Source organism: Oxyura jamaicensis, chromosome 2, assembly GCF_011077185.1.
Source record: "Oxyura jamaicensis isolate SHBP4307 breed ruddy duck chromosome 2, BPBGC_Ojam_1.0, whole genome shotgun sequence".
Taxonomy (NCBI): Eukaryota; Metazoa; Chordata; class Aves; order Anseriformes; family Anatidae; genus Oxyura; species Oxyura jamaicensis.
The window spans coordinates 32048632-32064868 of record NC_048894.1 but is presented as its reverse complement, the minus strand read 5'-3'; the positions used below and the strand labels follow the sequence as shown (position 1 = coordinate 32064868).

General features: G+C 38.0%; 1 protein-coding gene across 14 annotated transcripts in view; it reads right to left on the bottom strand.

Annotated features, from left to right (window-relative positions):
• Nucleotides 1–16237, bottom strand: part of HDAC9 (histone deacetylase 9) — a 489684-nt gene that overhangs the window by 118951 nt on the left and 354496 nt on the right. For all 14 annotated transcript variants that reach the window (XM_035316621.1, XM_035316620.1, XM_035316616.1 and 11 more), the window contains one exon: nucleotides 4417–4524. In XM_035316621.1, coding sequence (XP_035172512.1) covers nucleotides 4417–4524 — 108 coding nt within the window. The remainder of the gene's footprint in view (nucleotides 1–4416; nucleotides 4525–16237) is intronic.

Genomic DNA, 16237 nt, shown 5'->3' with positions numbered 1-16237 from the left:
AGGTGAGGTGAGGTGAGGTGAGGTGAGGTGAGGTGAGGTGAGGTGAGGTGAGGTGAGGTGAGGTGAGGTGAGCATCAGAGTTGATGTACGGGGTGCAGCAGGGCCAGGGGGCCTGAAAAAAAAAATGGGAGGGCAGAGAACGATGGCATCTTCCAGTGTCGTCAAACCATTAGACCACATGGTCCTCAAAGCTGCTGTTATTGTAGGGCAGTGACTGGGACACTGTGCAGCACTGCCTTCAGGTCCTACAGAAGGTTTGTACAGCCTTAGTCTCCATATGCACCATTTCCTTCTCCTTTTCTAGCACATCTCCATTTTCTTGTGGCCATGCAAGAAGAAAGGAGATCCTTTTATTTAAGGGAATAAATGTTCTCTCTGCAGATGGAGATTTTTAGAACCCTCTTCCTGAAGTAACTGTCCTTCGTTAGAGACTAGAGACAAATATTTTTCAAGTTCAGAAGCTATACCATGTGCAAGAAATCATATGCAGGGCACTACCTGCATTACTTCCCAAATCCCAATAAATATATCATAAGACTTCTCTTATGTGTTGAAATTATTTATTAGGTATATCTAATGTCTACATTGGAACTACAGCCACCCAGTTCCACATACTCCACTAAAGGTTGTTAGCCAGCGTAATAGCGAAAATCATCTACACAAATCTGTTGGGGAAATGGGAAAGGAGCAAAGGTAGATAAAGCAAAAACAGCTAGATGGGAGAGCTGTGACAGTGATTACATAAATACCTCATCAGCTATCACCAGGTTTCCTCATTTATAAAAAGCTTGAAAAAGGGCAACCTTCATTCAATCTTTTAGATCATCTCATCATATGGTAATATTGTCAATATGGCATTCATCAAAAATGCAAATAAACTCATGAAAAAAGGAAAATCATAGCATGCGTCTCAGTATAACATCACTTTTATCATGCTACATATTTCACTGGTATAATTCTTTATTCTCCATTAAAATTATCTCAGAGGAGTATCAAATTAATTGCAATGACTGCTCAATATATTATTAAACAAACCCCAAATATCCTTAATTTTTATGGGTGATCTTACCTACCTGATATAATCAAATTCAAAACATCCAGAATTAAGTCTCCCCAGAGAAGGGAATTGTCTTGATTAAAAACAAAACAAACAAAAACACATAAACAAAAACAACGAGCATCCCCCCCTAACCAATTAACTTTTACAGCAGCAGCAGAATTTCAGTAAACCCTATTGTTTTACATCCTTAGCACTGTCATATTGATGCTTTTGCCATTAGTCAGGGAGATCAAAGAAACCTGATGTCTCACAAGGGGTTTGAACTACAGTGAAGAGAACTCTAACTCTGGGTAAGTTTTTGAACACTGTCCAAATCAGATGAACAAAATGTTGCTGTTCTGAGAAGAGACCTATGTGAAATGGGACTGGCAGACTCAGGAAATTCAGAATTAAGTAGAGAACCTTTTGCCTTGTGTACTACTTTGACTCATGTCCGACTGTGCAGTGAATCCCTCATTGTTCTGTAGACTCACAATTGCTTTTTTAGTTTTACCTCTATTCTTAGCAGCATATACTTCTAGCATAGAGCTACTACTGTCACTTAATGCAAGCAATGTCAGCAGAGACTGGAGTAAGCATGGAAACTGAAAAGTTGTTTCCTTCCTAAAATGGACCTTAAATGTCAGATGCCAGTTAATATGGGACAGTCTATGTTACTTTCTGTACCCTAGGCAGTGAGGACATTTGTCTCCAGTACTGTAAATCCTGTGGTGGTTTGTTTGTTTGTTTTCCTAAATTGACTGCATACATACCCATAAAATAAAATATTATATTTATTTTTATTTTAGGAAAACCTTGTTAGACTTTGCAAAAATATATGCATTGATTCATCAAGATGTAAGAAATGTTTGAGCAGCTTACACCCAACTACACCGACAAATTTGATAATTCTTACATCTAAACAGCACTTAAATAAATTGCTTCAATGTCTCATTCTTGAGGCTTCTTGCCTCAAGACTTTGTCTATGTCTAGCATAGACTTTGTCTATGCTAGAAAGTTTTACTCTAAGGTTACCCTAGTGTTTCCAGAACTGTTTCAGAGGAAGGCACCTATGCTGGGCCTCTTTCTCCATCACACTGGGTAGATCATCCACTGCCTCCTCTGCTGCAGTCTGAAGCACTGCCCTGTGGGAATTCCCTGCTCTGTATTTTAAGTCTGCCACTGTGAACTGCAGGACATGCAGCTCTTCTCGGGCAACTGTGGGATTTCAGAACAAATCTGTGTGTCCTGTCACATACTTTAATATTTTTCTTAAGATGACATCAAATTGACAGCACACCATCTGATAACAATCCATAGCTATAAACTGCCAGGGAAAAATTACAGCATGTTTCTCTACTTGCTCTCATCTTGCTGTTTACATGCTGCAGAGCTGTTATAGCTTATGCACAATTCTGGAAGGCCTTTTTTTGTCATCCAAAGATTCTGAAGCTGTGGCAGACCTTTCCAGATTCCCATCACAACTTAATCCTCCCACTCAGGGCTCACAGTACAGGTCCCAGATGGTTACTTCACATGCATATTTGCTCAATGAATGCACATGGAAGTGGTCAGCTTCACTTACTTCCTCTCAGATCTTCACAAGTATGCTACAGAATTAGCATTTTCCCTGTACTAGAAACAGCTGATCAGAGCAACATGTATGTTTCTAGAGGAAGAATGGCAGCAAGATGGAAAAGCAATATTTACAGTCATCATAAATGTATATTGACACATACAGATCTATAGGGCTAAAATCTCACAGCTACCTAAATTCTCATGTGAACACCATGTAGAATGCCCCAGAATACACTGCAGAAAATCCCCTGATACAATTTACTATATGAGAGGACTGAGCAAAACCTACGTTTGTATGCAGTGACAAAGTAAACATACGAGGATTCTGCCAAAAAATATCAGTATCAGTTTATTTCCAGAACTTCTTCTAGCATGTTTTTCTTTTGTCAGCCAGGCCTTAATAACTTTTCCATGGGTTTCTTTCATTTTAAATTATAAATACCACATGCAGATTGTTAGTTCACAGAGTCAGCATAGTGGCACGTAAGCCGCTGGACTTCATGCTGGAAGTACAGGAGCAGGTTAAATGCGTATTGGGAATGGCATGAGTATTCCTGATTCGCTTTCACAGCAAATATTTTCCATTCCTACTTTCCTCATGATTTGGGGTAAACCAGTGACGTGGCACATGTTTTGAACAATTACCTATGTCTCAGCTGGAGGAGGAATGAGATTGTTCCAGTCCTCTCCACTGCAGACAAAGATTCTATTTAGGATCAACAATAATTTTAGAGTAAACTACAAATCGGTATTAAATTCTAAGTATTTATTTACAGTTTGTTGCAACTTCAGCAGCAACCAAGGTCTCCTACAGTGGATGATGTTTGATTCTTTCCATCTGTCCATCACACAGATAAATAATCAAGCACAATCACACCATGGAAAGACACCACAAATGCACAGAGGTAAGCAGTATAGATTCTGCAGCAGACACTACTCAGGCCAAGACAAGAGGAAGAAAATTCCGAAGTTCCATTACATTTTGGAATTTTGAAAAAAAATCATTGTATAATGCTAATTCTAAAATATTTATTCCTATCTTGATTTTGCAAACAGGACTGAATCCATTAGTGTTTGGACTGGAAAGAGTATAAACAGTTTCATTAAGGAGACGTGTTAGCTCCAACAATGTTTATTGGGGCAAGACTGCATTCAGGCTGCATATGGTGTACCTTTAAATAGGGCTGTTAAAATACCAAATAAAATGTCAAAGTCCGTCAGGTCTGGAACTTTTATAAATTGTTTAGACTGGGGATAATTTGGGTTTTGTACATCGTTCTTTGTGGATCATGCAGAAAGGAGATAGGGAAGAGAAACCGTCCAGGAAGAACAATGAGGGGCAGTCAGTGTAGAGCTGCCGACGGGAAGGCGTATTCTGGATCATTACTCCCCTCATCAACAGCGTCCCTCTTCCCTGACAACCTGTTTGCCCACCGATTGCCTCCCCTCTCTCTGGGTGGTATCGTGAGGTCATGCACGTGACTAAATCATATTAAAAAAAACAAAACTTCAAAAGGCAGTTCCACAGCAACTTGCCAGCTACATGCACGCAACAAGTAACTTCACCTCAGGCTGTAGTACTCTGAAGACAACAACACTACTTCAGAGCATTGATGGCAAACCTGTCTCCTGAGAGGCTCCCCGGCCACCTCAAGGAGCCACTGGGGCTGCCACACCTTGGTGGCCATCGTCCTGCTTCCCCTCCCATCGCCCAGTAGCGCAGAGCGGGCGAACAAGGCCTGCCTTCAGCCCCCCCGGACCTCCCTGCCTCCCACCCACCGCGCGGCCCGGACCTCACCTTCAGCTCCCGGGAGGCCACGCGGGCCGCCAGCTCGATGACACAGCCCACCGCCATGCGTGCCGCCCCGGCCGAGTGCAGCTCGTTCCAAACGGTGTCACTGTCCACCTGAGCAAACAGCCGGCCCCAAGAGAAGGGCAGGGGAGAGAGGGAGAGGGAGAGGGAGAGGGAGAGCATGAGAGAAAACAAACCCGTGAGGGAGGGCTGGCAGTGTGACAGCCCGTGTACAATAACATCAGTCTTCCGTCCCGGCCAGCTGAAAGGCCTTCTGGACATGGCTTTGCTTATGCTTTTTCTCTGCACGGGCTTCTCCAATGGAAACACATTCCTGTCATGCCTCGCTGCCATTCCCTGTTTAGATTTCTCATTACAAACAGCATTACATCGGCCAGGCTGGGCCTGCTCACTGGCCAGTGGACGCCCTGCACCACGTCCTCACATTGGTGGGGATGGGGGTTGCCAGTGAGGGACACGAGGTCCCACAGGAGCAGCCACTGTTGTCCCAAAAAAGCACGCCGACAGAAACTGACCAGCAGCCCAGATCATGATGTGTTTTAAAATTAGCAGTATAAGCTTCTCTTTCTTACCTAGGCAGGCATCATTTTTAAATGACTGAAATCACAATGATTCACTGTTTAGCTTAATTTCACTACTTACCATTGCCATAGACAAAAAAAAAAAAAAAAAGAAAAGAAAAGAAAAGAAATAAATTGAAGCACTACCCTCGCTGTACCTCCTATTTTGATGGACTGCTAAGTTTTGACTGAAAGGTTTTAGATCACTCTTTATAACAGAAGAATGAGGTTGCTTAAAGCAGAGAAAATTCTCATTTTTTTCATGCTATATAAGTATCGCACATTAAACATTACATGAATATTTAAATATAATGATAAAATAAAGATATCTTAATTGTAAAATATAAAGACAGCTAAGCAGCACTGTTCTACAGCTTCAATCAGTAACCCAACATTTTATTTTTGAAATATATTTTTAGTCACTATTTATTTGCAGAAACAAACAACATAGTATAGATGAAATGTTGCATATCTCTTATATGCTATTATGCCAAGCAGACATGATGGTGTGAAACAGTCTGAAAAAATCATCTAAAGAGACAGCCAGACTTCTCTGATGCTCCATGGGAAGTGCATTTAGTAGTATCATACTGCACAAATTTATCATGAAAAGAGAAATGTTTAGGGATAGACAAAATACTGTGGCAGATGCTATTTGGACAACTTCCAAGTACATTGAGACATGTTTCAAGTTTGAACCAGAAGCTTCTGTTCCTAATTTCTTTAAAAAGAAAGAAAAAAAAAAAAAAAGAAAAAAAAAAAAAGAAATAAAGAAATCAAGTAATTGAAAATGGATGCAAATGCTCCTTGACTGTGGAGGTTCTGAGGAATTCTCTTAGTCATTTGAAACAGAAATAAGCTTGATCTTCTCTCTACACCTGTCAAATATTTTCACCATTACTGTTACAATAATATTATATTTCAAGCTACTAAAATGATCATGTTTTTCAGTTTGCTGGACCTGAGTTTTCTGTCATTTTGATCAGTTTTGTGTTCATGCAGCAGAACTAATGAAAATAATTCCTATTCACAATAGGCCTGAATAAAAAGCATGGACTTTGCTTGCAAAGTTCAGAATAACATTAATAACAACACGTGTTTTCATTTGAGAATCTCAAAAAGTTGTCTAAGCACAATTAAGCATCATCAGCTTGATACAGGATGATTTATTATATTTGTTTTGCAGATGTTTTTGTGCCTGAGACACAAATCAGGAGGTAACTCAGGAAATTTCAGCAAGAAACCAGAAAGAAACCAAGTAGTAAAAATATCATGACATATTTAACATTAGGCAGAACTTCAGGTTCTCTCTCTGCTGCTTTAAAACAACTGTGAATCAATTTTATTTTTAAAACAAATAAGGAAATAAATAAGTAGAGGTCATTGGTTAAATAAATTTAATCAAATCATAATAAAGTTTGAAAAATACAGTGCAGTACTTTAAATAAAGAAGTATCAACAAGAGGGCTGGGAGGGAGTACTTTCTTGCCATTTTTATGGCTAGCAAATTAAGGATAACATGAAGGAGTGGCTGATGAAAATGATTCAGTGGCAGCTGCTCGGTACACCAGGGCACAAGCAGGAGTCTGCATCCTCAAAGGGACTATGATTCATTTCCAGGAAGGCCGATTAAGTTAAAATTGTAACCACAGCTTGAGAGTACCCACCCTTCAAGACAGTTGTCTGCTCTGACACATGAGACAGCAGTTTCTCCAACTGCTGAACACTGAGTATTGGCCAGGATACGGCATTTGTCATTTTCCACTTTCAGCTGAGTGTGAGGAGACTGAACTAGCACAATAAGACCAAATATCTTCCACTGCAAAATTTCCTTCATTACAGAATTGTACCTGGACTGGATGTAAATGGGCAATCAGGAAACAAAATAGCATTTCTCGAGGAATTTTAAGAAATGGCACCTAAAAGTACACAGGAAAATCAGGATATTTTAGCTGATCTTCTGGGGAATATTGTAGCTCATCTCTTGGGCATAGTACATACAACAAACTGCAAAATCTCAAAGCCAGAGTTAGACAACTGAAGCTGCATATCTCAGTACACAGTTATTATAAGAAAACTAACATACCAATATGAATATAATTACCCTGAAAAGTTAAAGTGTTATAAACTTGGATGTTAAAATCTGTTTCATAGTCATACAAAATTCAGACTGAATTTTTGAGGAATATCTCATGAAGAATAACCTAGAAAAACTTTCATCCTACAGCCAAAACTTTAGCTGTCACAACTAGAAAATACCATGCCACTCCATTTTATCTCTCTATTAATGCAATGTATTGCCTTAAATATTTCAGCTGCTTAAACAGAGATTTTGTTTTAGTGTTATTCAGTGTTTACTTTGCAACTTGCTGTTGTAATACAGTGATGTATGTGGCAAAACCATTAAAATTACAGATACTATCTGGCCTAGTTGTCATGCTGTATATGAAATACAGCTATGTAAAATCCTACTGGATATACTGTGAAATGAAATGTTTGGATCTTATATGAGTAAAGAGTATAGGATTATGATTTCTGATTCTCCTTCAGGTACAGATCAAATTTATCTGACAGTCGTCTAGGTGCTAAGTATGTATAACCTTGTGACAAATGTAATACCTTCTAAATCACAGTCTATGATAAAGTCAGATGGAATTTAATCAACTTTTTTTTACTTTTTATTTTTTTTTTGTTTGTTTGTTTTACTTTTGTTCTGTATGTGCTTTGGAGTAGCCGAAAAATTTAATAAAAACTCCCTTCATTTTGGATTTTTTTAGATGTTAAAAAATTACAGAAAATACAGATTTGTAGCTTGGTCCTAACAGAGAAATTCTGCTTAGTTGCATGCATTATTTTAATTCACAAATCCTTTTAAAAATTGTAAGGGTAGGAAAGTATTTGGAATATCTAACCAAAATGAAAAAGAATGGTTTTTCAAAGCCTCAAAATGTCAGAGATAAACTATGACCATACCACACATTTTGTTATCAAAAAGCCTATCACTACTGCAGTTCTTCAAAGAAGAAGGATTGTGCATGATAACAGCAAGAGCCAGAAAACACAAGCCCTATCTGAATACTAAACTTTTAAACACACATATGGATTTACTTCACTCCGAGTTTCCTGAATGAGCAGTGTAGGCTGTAGACTTTTTCAAGCACATCTAGTGTAGCTCAATCATTGGCATGTGTAGCAAAGCTAATACTCTGTAAAGCTGCAGATGATAGAAATTAAGCTACCTGTCCCTGAAGTGGATGTGGAGGCATTAAAGAGGAAAGGAATGACTTAAGTGAAAAGAAATGTAGGTAACTTTTCCTGACTGAATGCTACTAATGTTTCAAGTGCTGTGTGCAGAATTTCCCTGCTTTACGCTACAAGAAGGAAAGAAGGAAAGAAAGAAAGAAGGAAAGAAAGAAAGAAAGAAAGAAGGAAAGAAAGAAAGAAAGAAAGAAAGAAAGAAAGAAAGAAAGAAAGAAAGAAAGAAAGAAAGAAAGATGAATAATATGAATGTTTCCTGCAAGAAGTACCAATTTGATAACTTGACTTTCACAATGAAGACCTCAAGCATACTGAAAACAAGCTAAGAAACAGCAGAGATGTTGTAGCAGATAGAAACCTTGTACTGTTCCACTTTCAGGGCTAGAATATTTCATGTTAAGATAGACTGACTATAAAGTTTGAAAGTTACCAACTCCTTATGCCTTCATCAGGTAGTGGCATGTGTGTGTGTGAAGACGGAGAGGAAAGACATGGAAATATTTCTGAGAGGGAGATTATTTACATAAGCACCTTTCTGAAATCCCCATATTTGCTTAAACTGGAAAAGCTACATGTCCTGCTACTAATATCTAGAACCTCAGAGAGGCAAAAAGTGGCATAGTAATAATTCATCAGCATTCTTATAATATATTTATAACTGTCTTTTGTTTTACTTGTTCTTTCCCCTGCACTCCTTGTCCTCAGTTGTCCTTCCTCCAGAAATGTCACAGGATCCGCCTAATGGTTACTGGATCACACAGTTCTGCTGACCAGATATGTTGCTGGCAGTCTGACAAACCCTGCCATTTTTCACACCCTGTGTGGTTTATTCATTTGTATGAGTTATTTCTCTTCCTTGAATAATTAACTGTGAGCTCTGAAGTTGTCTTAAATACACATTCACTGATAACTAGGGTGCAATATAAAAGAGAGCCAAAGCTATTGCTCTACGATCCATTCTGACAAGTCATCCTAGAGTTCGACTTCTCTATCACACACACACATACACACACACACAACTTGTTATTCGACATAAATGGAGCTTCCACAATGGAATTCTGATTTCATTCCTAAAAGGAATTGAAAATATACTAAATCTCACATCCTGTTCTGGATTCTCTGCACAGTTGTTGCCATCATAAAAATCAAAACCAGTCCTCCAAGAGTTACCACATGTCCCTGTCAGAGATATTCTACTTATTCTCTGAGAATAGTTCAAAAATGCAATGTGTCATTTACCTGCTCATAAAAATTTTGGCCAGTGATAGCAGTGCTATGAGTACACTAACCTGCACAACAAGCTAAAAAGAAGCAGTTCTTCATAGCAGTTTAAAATTATTGTTTCTCCTCTCTTTAAAGAGCAGAGGTAGAGCTCAACTATTCTTAGTTGGAAGTTAATTCAGTATGCATTTCTGTTGCGATATTTCAACACGAATCTGGAAAAACTACTACATTAAAAATGCTGTCCTTAGATACAAATGCTTATAAAACTGTGAAGTAAATAAAATCTATGTAGTTAACAACATTGTAGCTATTTGCAGTAAACAAACTGATTAAGCCCTCTGTGAGGAATAATATGGGAGAGTACAGAGCTCTTTAGTGATACCACAATTGAATAAAACTTGTGTATTGCAGAGCAAATTCCTTTGTTTTAGTTTTAAAAGCGTTCAGTCTCATACTCTTCCACTCATGCCAGAGCAAACGTTTCCATCATTGAGTTTTTTAATTTCCCTGGCATGAAAATAGAAAGGAAATGTTTTCCTGAAGTGTTGCAACCTCTAAAACTTGCGTGTGGCATTTAGCTCTTACTTCCAGCAACAAGTCTGCCGTTCTTGGAGAGAATTGGTGCCAGCAAACGCCAGTACATAAGTCTGGAATACATTGGTCGTGACCAAGAGCAGTGCAGTTTCCCAGGTGCCACACTCACAGCTCTCACTTCCCACTCCTACAGATGTAATCGTGGTCATTCATCACCTCCGTGATTTCCACTAAGAAGCAAAAGGTCCTCAGTGTGCTTCTCAGCTGCTGTTTCATCTCACCATGACTAAAGAAGCGAAGGTGTGCACATCATCTCTAAGAAGCAACCTCTAATGAATGGCCTGTCAGCCACATCACTCAGTAAGGAACAAAGGAGAGAAGGCTGATGTCTCTTCCATAAATCCCCCACACAGGAAGTTTGTGAAAGTGGGTCACTTTAGGAAAAAATACGTACTAAGAGCTTCCTTTATTTTTACTGTTACTTTACAGCTGTATCAGAGACTTGTTTTGTCAAAGGCCTTTCCAACTGCTTTAATCTAAAATGCCTGCCATAGAGAGTACGCAGAATATCAATTTTTCATACTTCCAGTGTGATTTACAAACAAATTGTGAAAGGGATGCGATCTTTAGACTCCACTGGGATGAATAGTTCTAAGGATCTTCACAAATCATTGCTTGAACAAAAAAGGTGGAGTTCACTTGGTTTGAATTGGCTTCTCTGATGTGTTTGAGTAATTCCAGTAGAAGAATTTACCAGCTATAATAATCATGGAAATGGACTTTTAAAAAGAATTTTAGCAGCTATTAATTCTGACCTCAAAAGCCTCTTTCAGTGCAACAAGGGATGTTGACAGTACCTATACCTACTACATATAGGATATATAGCATTTTCATGTATTACCTGTCAATAATGATCTAACTTGTACAGCTATAATAAAGCAAAATCAATTTTAAGAAAATACTAACAAAACATTTCTAAGCAGAAAAAAAAAATATATGAATGCCTACAATAGTTATTGATGGTGGTGCTCCACCTCAGATAAATAAATAAAGCACCCCTATTTCCCTACAAAGGGAGTTCACAAGGAGGTTTGTAAAAAACCAAATATGTGATCACTGAATTTAAAAATAAATCTATTTGAATTCTAAATGAGAATAATAGAATCGGGCTGTCAAGCTGAAAACTGAACACATCTTCTGAAGTAGTTTTATTCATTGGCTATCCTAAACTTCCTTTTATGACAAGCATTTAGAATCTCTGGGTCTTAGAAAGCATGCATTAAACACCAAAAAGGATCTCAAAACCTTAATGAAACAGCAATGTGTGGATCATTGGTAGGGGGAATAGAGGGAGGATAGCATGGATTAGATGTGGATTAGAACTTGTTTTTAGACAAAACTCATAAATAAAACACTTAGGCCCAGATTCAAGTCTCAGATATGTGGCATATATCACCAGATGCTTGTAAAAATGTTACTGCACTTACAGACCTAGCCCTGAGTACTCTATTAATTTAACTTGACATTTGTTTTAGGTTTTAATGGATTAGTGTGCGAAAATGCTTGTGCAACTGCCTTCTTATGTTTGATCATTCAGTTTCCAAGGGTTCATGAGCAAACAGATAAAACAATGTGTAGCTGGTTGCAATGCACACAATTACAGAAAAACAACTTTTATATGACTTATTTTTTAAAAAACTGGCAACTTGTTGCTGAAAGAAAAAAAAAAAGCAATACATAGCACTTAAGCTTTCTTCTTGGCTGTAGATGATCTTTCTGTCATAGGACACCGTGGAGCTCTGCTAGAACCTGGTTTTTATTCAGACAAGTAGCACATCAACATTTCCTCTTCAGAGATTTTTTCTGTCCATTTTGGATGCTAAATTCTGTCAATAAAGATGTGATGTGCTTTTAAAGAGCAAATGTGAATTCTACTTTCTTTACTGAATTCCCATCAAATTTAATTGCATATATGGAGAGTGAATTTGTATACAGTACTATTGTATATAACACTATTCCACTATTTACATTTAACATAAATACACATGTTTAATATATATATATATGTTTAATATCCTAGGAAATAAGTGGGCTTCTTTGCATATTGCTGCCTTTAGGTAACACAGTAATTTTTAAAAAACATGCAAAATGAGGTAAGATTTTTAAAGGACTGGTTTATTGATAGCTCATTAGCTTCAAAATAATTTTATTTCTTCTGTGTTGTGTATCCTTGTTTACAATTTGAATCTGGTCTACTACCAAGCAAAAATGCTCCTCTGTTAAAAATTTGAAAAAAAATAAAAAAAATAAAAACAAAAATTTTCTAAGGGACCAAATTCTGTGCTTGACAGGATTACCTTTAGCACCCAAGTTTGCAGATTACCACTCTTGAGCTCTCTATCTTCACATGCTACAAGTTAAGGCAGATTGAGACATTTCTAAAATAGACCTGCCTGCAGTGATGTCAGGGAACTATGTCTCTCAGTTGAACAGTTTTGCCTCTCATTAAGCATCAAGTCCTGTGGTATATGACACAGGGCCACCTCTGTGTCATGAGTGGACAAGAATAGGACAAAGTATCTGCCTTTTAGACTGAATAAATTGTTTCCTCTTGTTGTGGGCACCATATTGATATGCTAAATACAGCATCCCCACTCTACCAGAGGTGAGATGCCATTGCATGTTCCAGATCTGCAGATGAAGTCTCTGCACTTTGCTAATGGAGGAATATCTAATTATTCCTTCTTCTGATCATCCAGATTCGCATTATCAAACTTTTTTTTTTTTTTTTTTTCCCTAAAATTAATGTGCCTAAAATTAGGAACTTAGTTGCTTAAAGTCCCTATCAATGGGGGGAATCACGTATTTCCAGACAGTTCTTCAGATCTTAGATGGACTGAGTCCTGCTCTAATGGTGCACATGGCTCTCTAATGGCTACATAGGTAAGCAAGGATAGCCAGGCTCTTGCTTGGGTGTTTCAGCAGTACGTCTAAGAATGCCTGTGTAAGAGAGCCTCAGTAAAGTGAGAAATGGTTCATTCCTCCAAAACATAGTCCCTTCAGTTCCAAGCTGACCTGAACTGTCATAAATGTCAGGGGTATGACACCTAAAAAAGTGCTTGCCAGAGCAACTGGGAGTACATTATACCCTCATTTCCCCCATCCTGTAAATAGACTAAATAGGTTTGTCTGGGACTGCATTGAGTGTCCCAGCACACAGATTCCTGCATGCTCCAGGCTGACAAACCTCCAGTCCCATGCCTACTGGCTTTGCATCACACCGTGGGGTGGCATCAGAATGACTGTTTTCATCACATATTTTGATTACCTCTGCAGAAAATATCACAGAGTCAGAGCTGTGTAACCTTGAGTCCTGAATAGTCATGCCAAATACCTTAATCAAAGTACAATGCTGTTGTGAATTTGTGTTTATTAAACCTTGGAATTTTTTAGGGATGGTGTAGCCAGGGATGCATAGGAAATAACTCTTATATTCACAAAAATCTCCTGCAATCTTCTCCAAAATGTTACAACTGAAAAATTTCAGGAGGTTAATAAGGCCACTCAGACAAGTAGATTGAATTGATAGGTGAACATATCAACACATGCTATATTGATGATTTCAGAGTGGGAAATTTGACATTGAGTAGCTGAGCTTCTAGGAATAAAAGGTTCCTTTCACCAAACAAGGAAACAGACTTATTTTTGGTTGATATTGTGACAGGATTATGCCTGTTTTGGTATAGTGTGGGACAGAGTGGAAGGACACAATTTAATTGTAACACCTGTGTGGAGGTGATGTTTAATTTGAGTGCACAAACCATACTGAGTCTGATTTCATTACAGCCAGATTTAGATGTGGATATCAGGAGAGACCTGATCAGGAGCAAAACATCTAGGCTCCTAAAATCTGCAGCAAAGACACAGTGTTATCACCAATACCTTCTTAATTTTTACACCATGGTACCAGGTTGATACCATTAATTCTTATAAGAGGAGCGCTAATTTGTAAAAAGTAAAGGCTGAAAATTCTTCCTGCACAACGACTGGGGAGATCAAGAGAAGAATGAGAAGCAGCAGAAAACAGTTTGTTTCCTGGTTGACTTACTGAAGTTGTGCACTAGTGAGATGTTGCCTTTCTTCTTGCATTCTTCCTGTGTGGTCAGGACAAAAACTAGTACTGTCCAGCTACCACAGCATGGAACGCTAGGGAGAAACTCTACATTCAGAAAATTTAGAGAGATGCTACAAATATTTTGTAGGATTTGGAAAAACATAGAGAGATTTTATAGCTTCATATTTCTTTTTTGATTGTTACAGGCCAAATTCTTTTCTGGTATAAAAGATCTAAGTTATATTCCAGTTAATTAAACAAGATCAGCTTATCCCAGAAGAAAAACTCCTTCCTGTTCTGCCACAATAGCAAAATTAGAGAAAATGCAATGGACTTTCCCAGTATGTAGAAGCCATTCTTAGCTACTCAGATGGCTCAGCTTTTAGTGCATGAACCACTCTGTTCAGCTTTCTAAAGATTTATTCTGCAAAAGTCTAATTTCTTGCAGGGTGGTGTTCTCCCACAACTCCTCCTCTTGCAGTTTAAAGTTCTGACTTTACACATTACAGGTTTGGAGCAGTGTCTTTGAGGGGGGAAGAACAGGGGGGGATTGGATAACTGCCCAATTTTATATGATAAAAGTGAAATTCTCTTCTGTCTGCGGGGCAATCCCCAGGGAACAACGTATGAAACCCAAACTTAAATAAAATCATATCCTGTTTGCAAACATCATATTCCCTTTGCTTCTCAGTAATCTGGACCCATAAACCCCAGCACAGCTTGAGAGCCCATTCCTCATCTAAACAAATGCCATAAGCCCCTTTATACTTTTACAACCATGTCAGAAAATAATATTGACTGCCAATAGTGATGTGATTGGAGTTGCCTCCTCTGAGCCATAAAAGAAGCAGTCTGTTATCAATTTCTCTAAATGCATCAAGGGAATTATGGGTCGGTTCAGTTCCAAGTTATAAATGACAATTCAAAAGCCGCAGAAGTGTTTGAAGCTGGGAGCCGATGATGACATTATCATAAAAGCCTGCTCTTCTTTGCTTTTGCGGTTTTTTTTTTTTTGCCTATCATCTAGGCAAAAAAATATGGCTGAGAAATGACTTCAAGATTTCTTCACACAGCAGCAGGTCAAACAGGCAGGAAAACAATCACTATTTTTAGTGACAGACTGAGGCAGACTTGCTCACATTAAAAGTAGATTTCTGCTTTTTTTTATCATTTTCACAGCAAAACAGAAGGAGAGGAATTGCAACAGATGGATGCAGTGATTAAATGATCAGTTATATCTCCAGTGGCTATTCACAGAAGAAAAATAGTGGAACTGTCTGGTAATTTGCAGGATCAAAAAATAATTTGTGATTATTCTCCCCATTTGGCCATTTCACCTGCAATCTACTCACCTCCTGGAAAACTTTTCACATTCCAAACCTCTGACCAGCTGCAAGAAGCCATCTCTTATTATTAAAACCACTGGACATAGAGCTGCTAGTCCCTCTCCAGCACAAGGAATTACATCCCTCCAGTATTAGAACTTTTTAACCATAGTTGGTCCAAGTACAGTGTTCAACTTGAAAAAAAGAATAAAAACTATTGTTGAAAGAGGGAGGTCCCATACTTCAGCAGATGGTGTGTTGCTGAATCTGGATAGTCCTCTGATTAAAAAATAATAATATATACATATATATATATATAAATCTATGCAAGAAAACCTGTTATGGACAAATTTAGGTTAGATATAGCCTTTTTTTTTTTTTTTTTTTTTTTTTTTCCCTCTGTGAAACCTGCTAAGTTTGGTTGTCAGTATGAGTCACCTTAGGGCTCTTAGATAGTGAGATATTTATGAGTTGTGCAGTTTCTTATTCTTTATTTTTCTTCTGAAAGCCTGGCATATACAAATCCAAATTCAACAATAACCCTGACTTTAGCAGTCACTATCACTGATTGAAAGCAAATTAAAATGTTTACAAAATTGGTAAACAGTAGCTTTACATGTATTTTGCACTGAAGCAGAATATTCAGAGCTGTGATGAAAAAGGATCAGAGAATACTGGAACTTTGTTAGGGACACTTCCTCTTGTTTACTTTGCAAAATGCTTGAAAGAGCTTTCTTTTACTACAGTAACTATAAGTGATATTGAAAGAAGAGGATCCCTCATCTTGCAGT